The sequence below is a fragment of the Procambarus clarkii genome, chromosome 82 (genome assembly GCF_040958095.1).
Source record: "Procambarus clarkii isolate CNS0578487 chromosome 82, FALCON_Pclarkii_2.0, whole genome shotgun sequence".
NCBI lineage: Eukaryota > Metazoa > Arthropoda > Malacostraca > Decapoda > Cambaridae > Procambarus > Procambarus clarkii.
This window is the reverse complement of record NC_091231.1, coordinates 21,845,534-21,857,548: the sequence shown is the minus strand read 5'-3', so window position 1 is coordinate 21,857,548 and position 12,015 is coordinate 21,845,534. Positions and strand designations below refer to the sequence as shown.

At 45.7% G+C, this 12,015-nt stretch overlaps 1 protein-coding gene across 1 annotated transcript; it reads left to right on the top strand.

The window, feature by feature from the left end:
- Nucleotides 1-996: 996 nt before the first annotated feature.
- Nucleotides 997-2,007, top strand: LOC138358190 (uncharacterized). The gene has a single exon (XM_069315693.1). The coding sequence runs from the start codon at nucleotides 997-999 to the stop codon at nucleotides 2,005-2,007; it is 1,011 nt and encodes a 336-aa protein (XP_069171794.1).
- Nucleotides 2,008-12,015: the final 10,008 nt, after the last annotated feature.

Sequence of the window (12,015 nt, the reverse complement as noted above, 5' to 3'; positions counted from 1 at the left end):
TAAGTGAACATGGTTGTTTTGGGAATATTAATTTTGGAGTCTAGAGCATCCATAAATTTGTTCGAGAAGTCGTCCCAATTTTCATTCTAACTACCAGAGAATGTGGATAAACTAATCTGGGGTAATTTGACTTCAGGTTCTAGAAGTGTTGTAGAGGCTGTGGTAAATTTATGTTTAGCAATTAGCTTTTTAAAGGGTTGAAGTTTAACCTGTACATCATCTTTGTACTGGGTCAAATTATTTACAATGTCATCAAGTTCAGTCTCACCTATTGAGGTTTTGTAAAGTTCTGACAAGTACAGATTCATATGTGGATTCGCTCGTCGGCCACCAGGTGGTCTGGACGTGCCCCCCCCCCCCCTGATTTGTCAGTTGTCGCCTGGTGTTGCGTGGAGGCGGGTGTGGGTTTTGGTGGGGTGCACCCGCTTGCCGGTGGACCCGGCTGGCGGTTTGGTTGTTGGTGGTGTCTCCCGCGTTCGGCGGGTTAACACGGCGTGCCTCGATTTTTCTAGGGCTGTGGACTGGCAGATAGTGGAACTTGCAGGCGTCGATGAGCTCAAACTGAACGTTAAGGATTTGTTGGGGCTGGAAAAGCTCTCTCCTACTCGGGTGGCGGTGTCCTTCCGCTCGGGTCCGTTGTACCGGGAGTTTGTGGTTCTCTGGGCTGGCCGGTCGGTTCCCATCTCTACCTTGGCTGTGTCTGTAGACGTTTCGGATCCCTGGGGGGCCGTGCAATATGTGAGTGTTCATGGAGTGCCGGTGACCTTCCCCGCGGACGAGCTGAGGGTGGTGTTTGCACGGTATGGCACGGTAGTGGTTCACCGTTTCAACACTTTGAGTGCGGGCCGGCTGAGCGGGCTCCGTACGGGCTCTTGTACGCTTGTTATGCGGGTTACATTGCCTATTCCGTCCAGGCTTTTGTATTGTGGGCTCTTGCTTCGGGTCTTTTACCAGGGCCAGTCCCGGACCTGTTTCCAGTGTGGTGCTGAGGGCCATATGGCGGCTGGATGTGACGCTCCTCGTGCTGAAACTCCCTCGGTATTTTTGGAGAGTGACTTCCCCTGCTTGGATGAGAGTGGAGCTTCCTCGGCGCCTGCTCGCTCTGACCCGGTGCCTAGTGTGGTTCCTGGGACGGTTTCGGCGGGTGCTCCCCCTGGCTCTGCTTGGTCTGGCCCTGGTAAGTCTGACCCACCGGTGTGCTCTGTGGGCCTGGGGGCTCCTGCCTCGGGTGTTCTCCATTCGGTGGTTGCAGAGGTGCATCTGCAGCCGGTTGCTTCCGTGCGGTCATTGGATGCTGCTGTTGGAGTGATGCCTGCCTCCCCTGCCGCCGGTTGTCTGCTTCCCGAGGCTGCCGGGGTTGTGTTGTGTGTGCCTTCTCCCCTGCCCTCCGCCTCTTCCCCGCTCTCTATCCCTGCATTGATTCCCTCGTCGCCTTCAGTGGTCTCCTCGCCTTCTGGTCTGTCTACACCCGCGCCTGCCATGTCGTCCGGGTTGGTTGCCCCCTGTGTGCTGGAGTGTGCTCTCCCGCCTGCTGGACCTGCTCTTCCTCCGGCTTCCATCTCTGGGTGTGGTGGTGGACTATTGCCCCGTGCTGTGGAGGCTTCTGTTCTGCGTGGGCGTGCTACCTCGGTTTTGGGACCGCCCGCGACAGGTTCTTCTGGAGGGCCCCTTGCTGGGGGTCATAGTTCCGACGATCAGCAGCCTCATGTTAAGCGCCATCGTTCAGCTCGGGCTGAGTCGCCCCGTCGGTCGTGGGTGGAAGACCGTGATGCAATGGAGGATGAGGGTGTGGACGTCGCCGTGCCGTCTTCTGTGGTGTCCTCCGTGGTGGAAGTTGTGTCCCCTGCCAGTGGCTTCCCTTCGTGCGCGGTTGCCCCTGGTGATCGGGACCTGGTGGTCATATTATCTAAGGATTGGAGTTGTGGGGCTTCGGCTCCTGTTCCGGTTGGCGGGGGCCCTGCGGCTTCGGTGGAGGGGCTCCTCCACGGAGCTCGATGCGGCGCCTGATGTCGATCGTTGTGCCTGCCCTGGGGTCCAGGTTGATGTGCGGCCGTTGGGTCGCGACGGTCTGGGGGTGTCCTGAGGTTGTTCCGATGGCGCCCTCTGTTGTATGTGCGTCCTTGAATGTTCGGGGTTTGAATGTTCTTGGGGTCCAGTTGGGCCTGATGGATGTTCTGCGGGAGCAACATGTGGATGTGGCTCTTATTCAAGAGCATAATGTTCATGATGTGTCTGTGTTGCAGTGTTTGAGTGTGCATTTTCATGTGGTGCTCAACCCGCCGAGGACGCCTTTCGGGGGGACCCTTATGCTGCTTTCTTGGAGGGCTTCCTTCTCCGTGCTCCACATGGAAATGGACGAGGATGGGCGGGTGTTATTTGTGAGGGTGGAGTTTTTGGGGGTCGTCATTCCGTCGTTGACGGTGTACGCCCCCTCGGGGGCGGCGCGCCGTCGGGAGCGGGTGGAGTTTTTTCGGGTGGGGCTTCTCCCTTTTTTGCGCCATGATACGCAGGGCATGATTTTTGGGGGGGATTTTAATTGTGTGACGAGTGCGCGGGATTGTTGTAGCGCTCGTCCACAAAATGTTTCGAGTGCGCTGTTGGAGGTGGTGCGTTCCTGCGGTTTCTGGGACGCTGCTGTGCTCTTTGGGGGTGAGTTGTCATTTACGTTTGCTGCACGTGGGGTGCGTTCGCGGCTGGATAGGGTGTATGTCACTGGAGGGGAATGTACGGTGTTTTGATTTCCGCACTGTCTCGGTTGCGTTCTCAGATCATAGTTTAGTGGTGGTCCGGATTGGTGTGCCCAGTCAGATGCGGGTTGGTGGAGGGTGGTGGAAGATAAACTGTGGGTTGTTGCGTTGTCCGCGGGTTTGTCGTCAGTTTCGGGGTTGGTGGGTCGGGGTTCGGGCCCGGCAGTGTGCGTTCCCGTCTATCTTGGAGTGGTGTAAGGTGCAGTGTCGTTTGTTCTTTCGCGTGGTGGCTAAACGCGAGGCTGCTGGGCGCTTTGGTTTGCTGCAGTTGTTACAGGCGCAGCTTTCGAGGTTGTATGTGTGGTACAATGCTGGGGCTGATTGTTTTGACGAGATTGTGGATTGTAAGGCGCGTATTTGTGGATTGCGGAGTGAGTGGGCGGAGGGTGTTCGTGTGTGTGCTCGTGTGAGTGAGCGTGTGGACGGGGAACGGATCTCTCTGTTTCTTCTTGGGAAGGTATGGGCTGCGCGAGACTCTGTTCTTTTTACGGCCCTGCAACGACTGGATGGTTCCGTTGTTTCAGATACGGGTGGTGTGTTGCATTATGTTCGGCAGGAGCTGGCTGCGCTCTATGCGGAGGTGGCTGGGGACGGCGCGCTTGCGGAGGACTTCTTGGGTCTGTGCGTGCCTGGGTTGTCCGTTGCAGATTATGCTGGTCTGGTGGAAGAGGTGTCCTTGGTTGAGCTATTTGCGGTGGTCCGGTCGTTTCGTTCTGGGAAGGTACCGGGTTCGGATGGTCTTCCTGTTGAGTTCTATGTCACCTTTTGGGATGTGTTGGGGGATGTTCTTCTGGAGGTGATCCGTACTTGTCTTCGGGGGTGCATTCTGCCTATGTCTCAGTGTGTGGGGATTGTGCGGCTCCTCCCGAAGCTGGGCAATTTGCGGTTCTTCTCGAACTGGAGGCCCATTGCTTTGTTGAATGTGGACTACAAGGTCCTGTCTAAGGTCTTGGCTGGTCGGTGTCGCAGTGTTGTGGTATCTGTTGTCTCTGTGGAGCAGTTTTGTGGCATTCCAGGTCGGTCTTTGTTGCAATGCAATGCTTTGTTTCGCGATGTGCTCCTGTACGTGTCAGGCTCTCGCTCATCAGCGGCGATGCTTTGTTTGGATTGGTCGAAGGCATTCGACCGTGTGTCACTCGCTTTTGTGTTTCATGTGTTGGAGCGGCAGGGGTTTCCGCCTATATTTGTTCGTTGGGTGCGCATGTTGTACGCTCAATGTTGTAGTCGGGTTTGCGTTAATGGATTTTTGAGTGATTCTTTCCCTGTACATCGCTCGATGCGGCAGGGTTGTACGCTTTCTATGCTCCTGTATGTCATCTTTCAGGAGCCTTTTTTTTCGGGCAGTCAAGGCGTGTCCGTTGATCGCCCCCTCCCCAGTTGCCGTCTGGTCTTTGGTTGCCCATATGCGGATATGCAGATGATACCGTCTTGTTTGTAGCCTCGGAGGGGTCTGTTGGGGCTGTTCATGTCGTGGTTGAGCGGTTTGAGTTGGCCACTGGGGCCCGGGTCAATCGTGAGAAGTCCGGTCTTCTGGGTCTCGGTGGGTGGTCCTCTCGCCTGGTGTGGGTGGGGTTTTGGTTTCCGATTGTCTCTTCATTGCATGTTTTGGGGCTTACCTGGTTCGCTTCCTACGAGAGGTCTTTGGCTTGTAATTGGGGTGCAGTTTCCCGTAGTGTCAGTGTTGCGATTGGGTTGTTGGCTGTGCGCCCGTTGACCATTTATCAGCGGGCGCTGCTTGTTAATTGCAAGGTTTTGTCGCGAGTTTGGTTCGTGGCTCGGTGCTTTCCCCTGGATTTCCGGCTGGCACTGGGGTTGGAACGCCAGGTCTATCGGTATGTGTGGTGTGGTCATTACCACCTGGTTCGTCGGTCGACGCTGGTGTTGGCTGTACGGGAGGGTGGGGTGGATATTCCTGATGTGTTTACTAAGGCTCGGGCATTGTTCTGGGTCTCGTTGTGTCAAGGGTTGGTGCTGGGTGGGGGCTCAATGCTTTGGGTATTTATTATTGCTCTATTAGGTTTAGCATTTTGGTGGATTTCGGTGTTTATCGGGAGGCGGCCTTCTGCACCCCTCCTGTTTACTCTTGGGCGGTGGCCATTCTTCGGGAGGTCTGCCATTGTCCAGGTTTTCTGTCCTTATCAGTTAAGGCGGTATATGGGGTTTTATTTCTTCCTGTTCCGCCGCGGGTGGATTGTTTGTTCCCGTGTTGGGATTAGGGTGAGGTGTGGGCGGCGTTGGGAGCTCGGTTTCTGGCGCCGCAGCAGCGGGAATTGTTGTTTCGTTTATTGTATTTGTCATTGGCGACGAATGCGCGGTTATGCATGCTAGGTTTGCATGCCTTTGATGCGTGTGTGCACTGTGGTCTCCCTGAGACTCAGTTGCATGTCTTCTATTTTTGTGCGCGGTTAAGGGGATTTCTTGCTTGGTTTCGTGACGTGTTGGCCGAGGTTTGTGCGCCGGGGTGTCGAGATGGCCTTTCGAGGTTTTTGTTTTTGTCTTTTCCGCAGGGATCGCGCCGGGTGCGCAATACATTGTGTCTTCTCATTGCTGACTTTGTGTATTGTGTGTGGGTGGGACGGAGGGAAGGTTATGGGGTTGCTAGGGTTTTTGGGTTTTTGCGGGGCCGTTTGCGGTTTACGTGGTGGTGGGTGCAGCGTGCTTTTCCGCGCGAGTTTTGCGGTTGGTTCACGGGTGGGTATGTTCGTGGGGATGCTCTTGGGTGAGTGGTCGTGGGTCGGTTGTTGGTTGTGGGTTGGGTGGGTGGGGTTTCTGCGTTGTTTGTCTACAGTCCCCAGTCCTCCGGTGGGCCTCCATGGGTGGGTTGGGCAGGGTGTGTGTGTGGTTGTTGTGGCCCGTATGTGTTTGCTCCTGTGGTTGTGTGTTCGGTTTGGTGTGTGTGTGTGAAGTGTGCTTTCCTGGCTCCTGCGTGGGCCGTTGCTTTTGCCCTGTGTGGGTTGTTTATGCTGTTTTGTTTCCACTATTATGTTCTTTCTGGTGTGTGTGTTTATTGAGTGTGTGTCACTGTATAGTCTTTCCATGTCCATGTACTTGTTGTAATGTCCATTTTTCATGTTTGTTTTGTAGTTTGTCTCCGTACCTGGCGTTTCTAGGTTCTGGTGATGTTTTGTGTTATTATGTGCCTGTATTTGTCCTGGTTTATGTATTGTGTCTTATGCTATACCTTGTATAATTCTTATGTATCAATTGTTAAACACAGGGGGGGGAGTAATACCATACTGCCTTGCGATGACTTTTAGTTACTCCCTCTGTGGGTAGTTTTACGCTGTTTTGTTTATGCTATTATGTTCTTTCTGGTGTGTGTGTTTGTTGTGCGTGCGTCTCTGTGTATTGCTGTTCGCCCGTTTATTTCTTGGGGTATGTCTGTTACTGTGCCTGCACCTTGAGCGTCTTTTGTATGTTCGTGTATTTCGTATGCCTTGTGCTTTTGCTTTGTGCTGTTTCTGTAGTTGTGTGCGTAGTGTGTGTGTGTATGTTGGTTTCATCTGTGTACTTTTTTGTGTGTGTCTTTCCATGTCCATGTAATTGCTGAATGTACATTTTTTGTTTGCTTTGTAGTTTGCCTCAGTACCTGGCGTTTCTAGGTTCTGGTGTCGTTCTGTATTATTATGTACCTGTATTTGTCTTTGTTTCTGTTTTGTGTATTTTGCTATACTTTGTATATTTCTTTTATAAAACTAAAAAAAAACTACCAGAGAATGCGGATAAACTAATATGGGGTAATTTGACTTCAGGTTCTAGAAGTGTTGTAGAGGCTGTGGTAAATTTATGTTTAGCAATTAGCTTTTTAAAGGGTTGAAGTTTAACCTGTACATCATCTTTGTACTGGGCCAAATTATTTACAATGTCATCAAGTTCAGTCTTACCTATTGAGGTTTTGTAAAGTTCTGACAAGTACAAATTCATATGTTCTTTAATTTGTCCGCATTTGCTTTCAGCAACTTGAAGACAGCTTGCTAGCTCAATATAGTCAACAGGTGACTGTTGTGACAAATTCTGACACTTGCTAATTTGTCTGGTCAAATGACCTTACAGACCTGTAAGAGTCCTCTTCATTCTGTCAGCCGCTTCCGTCTAGGTGATTAAAGGCTGATCTGATTGAAAATAGTTGTTACTAATGTAACTGGGATATTGACTCATGTGATGGAGTCCAATATCAAATAATAGCCCGATATTGTGACTAGGCTACTCGACCTCGTTTGGAAGTTGTATTACCTACCTAATAATGGATAGCTAATATTTGAGTAATACTGATATGTCACTAAAGTGCTCGTTTGGCTAGCCTTTCATTTTCACCCTTCGTTAGAACAGTGACATTTGGTAGCCCTCAAAAAATATACACGAAATGATATGGAAAATTACACAATAAATGCTTATGGATCCCACCCTACTTAGGGATAGCACAAGTTGAAATAATAAGTGTATACACCAAGCACTGTCTAGTACAGTGCTAGCTAAACAGTTCCTACCTATGAAATGTCTAAAGAATTTACGCTCCACCTGTACATGTCTCAGTACAATTACTGTCTAAAAATATCCTACCCTACTTAGGGTTGGCATAAATTTAAGTAATGGTACAGTGAATTGTTGGGAATAGTGCTATATTATGGGGTATTTTTTTCACACACACACACTGTAGTTGTGTGAAAAAAAAAAAAAAAAAAAAAAAATATATATATATATATATATATATATATATATATATATATATATATATATATATATATATATATATATATATATATATATATATATCGTGTTTATTTTAATCACGTGTTTATTTTCGTGATATACACACACATATATATATATATATATATATATATATATATATATATATATATATATATATATATACATATATATATATATATATATATATACATATATATATGTATATATATGTATATATATATATATATATATATATATATATATATATATATATATATATATATATATATATATATATATGTATACATATATATATGTATATATATATATATATATATATATATATATATATATATATATATATATATATATATATGTATATATATATATGTATATATATGTATATATATATATATATATATATATGTATACATATATATATGTTTTATTAAATATGACCGAAAAAGTAAGATTAATAATTCTAACACGAATTTTCTCAATCTTTCGTACATTATGCTTCACTGTTGGAGGTAAATCAAAAATCACTTCTCCAAAATTCATTTTTATTTCTAGTCTGACGCGACACGGGCGCGTTTCGTAAAACTTATTACATTTTCAAAGACTTCACAAATACACAACTGATTAGAACTTGCATTTCCCTGATTTTATATCTACTTTTGAGTGAGGTGGGAAGGGTGATGTGGCATTACATTTGAGTGAGGTGGGAAGGATGATGTGGCATTAGAGGATATTAATAGGGTATTAAAAGTATCAACACAAGACAGAACACGAAACAATGGATATTGAATAGAAGTGTTTGTAGAAAGCCTATTGGTCCATATTTCTTGATGCTTCTATAAAGGAGCGGAGTCTTGAGGTGGGTAGAATATAGTTGTGCAATAATTGGCTGTTGATTGCTGGTGTTGACTTCTTGATGTGTAGTGCCTCGCAAACGTCAAGCCGCCTGCTATCGCTGTATCTATCGATGATTTCTGTGTTGTTTACTAGGATTTCTCTGGCGATGGTTTGGTTATGGGAAGAGATTATATGTTCCTTAATGGAGCCCTGTTGTTTATGCATCGTTAAACGCCTAGAAAGAGATGTTGTTGTCTTGCCTATATACTGGGTTTTTTGGAGCTTACAGTCCCCAAGTGGGCATTTGAAGGCATAGACGACGTTAGTCTCTTTTAAAGCGTTCTGTTTCGTGTCTGGAGAGTTTCTCATGAGTAGGCTGGCCGTTTTTCTGGTTTTATAGTAAATCGTCAGTTGTATCCTCTGATTTTTGTCTGTAGGGATAACGTTTCTATTAACAATATCTTTCAGGACCCTTTCCTCTGTTTTATGAGCTGTGGAAAAGAAGTTCCTGTAAAATAGTCTAATAGGGGGTATAGGTGTTGTGTTAGTTGTCTCTTCAGAGGTTGCATGGCTTTTCACTTTCCTTCTTATGATGTCTTCGATGAAACCATTGGAGAAGCCGTTATTGACTAGAACCTGCCTTACCCTACAGAGTTCTTCGTCGACTTGCTTCCATTCTGAGCTGTGGCTGAGAGCACGGTCGACGTATGCGTTAACAACACTCCTCTTGTACCTGTCAGGGCAGTCGCTGTTGGCATTTAGGCACATTCCTATGTTTGTTTCCTTTGTGTAGACTGCAGTGTGGAAACCTCCGCCCTTTTCCATGACTGTTACATCTAGAAAAGGCAGCTTCCCATCCTTTTCCGTCTCGTAAGTGAAACGCAGCACGGAACTCTGCTCAAATGCCTCCTTCAGCTCCTGCAGATGTCTGACATCAGGTACCTGTGTAAAAATGTCGTCAACATACCTGCAGTATATGGCCGGTTTCAAGTTCATGTCGACTAAGACTTTTTGCTCGATGGTACCCATGTAGAAGTTTGCAAACAGGACACCTAGGGGAGAACCCATAGCGACCCCATCTACTTGCTTATACATATGCCCATCCGGGCTCAAGAAGGGTGCCTCTTTAGTACAAGCTTGGAGTAGTTTCCTCAGAATACTTTCTGGCATGTCAAGAGGAGTACAGGCTGGATCACGATACACTCTGTCGGCTATCATTCCGATTGTCTCGTCCACAGGTACGTTGGTAAACAGCGATTCTACGTCCAACGAGGCTCTTATCCCTGTGGCCCGTGCGCCCCGCAGTAAGTCCACAAATTCCTTTGGAGACTTCAGGCTGAAGGCGCAAGGAACATAAGGAGTCAGCAGGCCGTTGAGTCGCTTTGCCAATCTGTACGTGGGTGTGGGTATCTGGCTAATGATTGGCCGAAGTGGGTTTCCAGGCTTGTGCGTCTTGACATTTCCATACGCATATCCAGGTTTATATTCCCCAATGATCTTTGGCAGGTGGAGTCCGGATTTCTTGGCGTTCACAGTTTCGATCAGTTTGTTGACCTTTGCTTTTAATTCGGCTGTAGTGTCCTTCGTTACCCTTTGGAACTTAGTTTGGTCAGAGAGTATGATGTTCATTTTCGCCAGATATTCGTCTTTTTTAAGAATGACATATATTGGCGACTTGTCACCTCTCCTGACAACTATCTCCTTGTTCTCGCGAAGGCTTTTAGCTGCCGCTCTAAGCTCGGGGGACAGTATGGTGCTTCTGTAGTTGCCTCGATTCTTTCCTCCTTCTGCAATAAGTTCTGCTTGTAAGGTATCTTTGGTAGTGACCTTCTTTTGTGTCTCGAGGTCGAATATGTCGTCCAACAGAATTTCCAACTCCACTTTCCGGGCCATTTCACTCGGTCTGGACCGAGTGAAATTTCACCCAGTATATAGGCAAGACAACAACATCTCTTTCTAGGCGTTTAACGATGCATAAACAACAGGGCTCCATTAAGGAACATATAATCTCTTCCCATAACCAAACCATCGCCAGAGAAATCCTAGTAAACAACACAGAAATCATCGATAGATACAGCGATAGCAGGCGGCTTGACGTTTGCGAGGCACTACACATCAAGAAGTCAACACCAGCAATCAACAGCCAATTATTGCACAACTATATTCTACCCACCTCAAGACTCCGCTCCAATATAGAAGCATCAAGAAATATGGACCAATAGGCTTTCTACAAACACTTCTATTCAATATCCATTGTTTCGTGTTCTGTCTTGTGTTGATACTTTTAATACCCTATTAATATCCTCTAATGCCACATCATCCTTCCCACCTCACTCAAATGTAATGCCACATCACCCTTCCCACCTCACTCAAAAGTAGATATAAAATCAGGGAAATGCAAGTTCTAATCAGTTGTGTATTTGTGAAGTCTTTGAAAATGTAATAAGTTTTACGAAACGCGCCCGTGTCGCGTCAGACTAGAAATAAAAATGAATTTTGGAGAAGTGATTTTTGATTTACCTCCAACAGTGAAGCATAATGTACGAAAGATTGAGAAAATTCGTGTTAGAATTATTAATCTTACTTTTTCGGTCATATTTAATAAAATATGTCTACAGCAAAGACTGCTACCAAAATATACTAATATATATATGTATATATATATATATATATATATATATTTATATATATATATATATATGTATATATATATATGTATATATATGTATATATATATATGTATATATATGTATATATATATATATATATATATATATATATATATATATATATATATATATATATATATATATATATATATATATATATATATATATATATATATATATATATATATATATATTTGAGTGAGGTGGATGGGGTGAGGTGGCATTAATAGGGTATTAATTTCATCAACACAAGACAGAACACGAAACAATGGGTATTGAATAGAAGTGTTTGTAGAAAGCCTATTGGTCTATATTTCTTGATGCTTCTATATTGGAGCGGAGTCTTGAGGTGGGTAGAATATAGTTGTGCATTAATTGGCTGTTGATTGCTGGTGTTGACTTCTTGATGTGTAGTGCCTCGCAAACGTCAAGCCGCCTGCTATCGCTGTATCTATCGATGATTTCTGTGTTGTTTACTAGGATTTCTAGTAAACTAGTCTTTCTAGTTTTCTAGGATTTCTCTAGTAAAGAAATCCTAGTTTCAATGCTGAGGTGATGTTGGTCTGTGAGGATGTCGAGGTGTTGTTCAATGCGATATTGGCGAATCAGATCCTGGCGATATTTAGGATCTGATTCGTGATCAGATATTCAAGGCAGAGAATGAAATCAAAGACAACAAAACGCAACTACTTCATGCTACAAACGAGTGGAGAAATAGCAACATCGACCATAGTATCCGTACCCGCATTGAACAACACCTCGACATCCTCACAGACCAACATCACCTCAGCATTGAAACAAGAATTATCAAGAAACTAACAACATTATATGGAGGACCTATGGCAATTCCACGACCAAGAGATGGCTTCCTGAACCTTGCAGGAATTAACCTCACTGAGGACCAAGTCACTCTCCTAAATCTGGGCATAAACTGTCATGTTATGTCCAGACCGAGTGAGATGGCCCGGAAAGTAGAGTTGGAAATTCTGTTGGACGACATATTCGACCTCGAGACACAAAAGAAGGTCACTACCAAAGATACCTTACAAGCA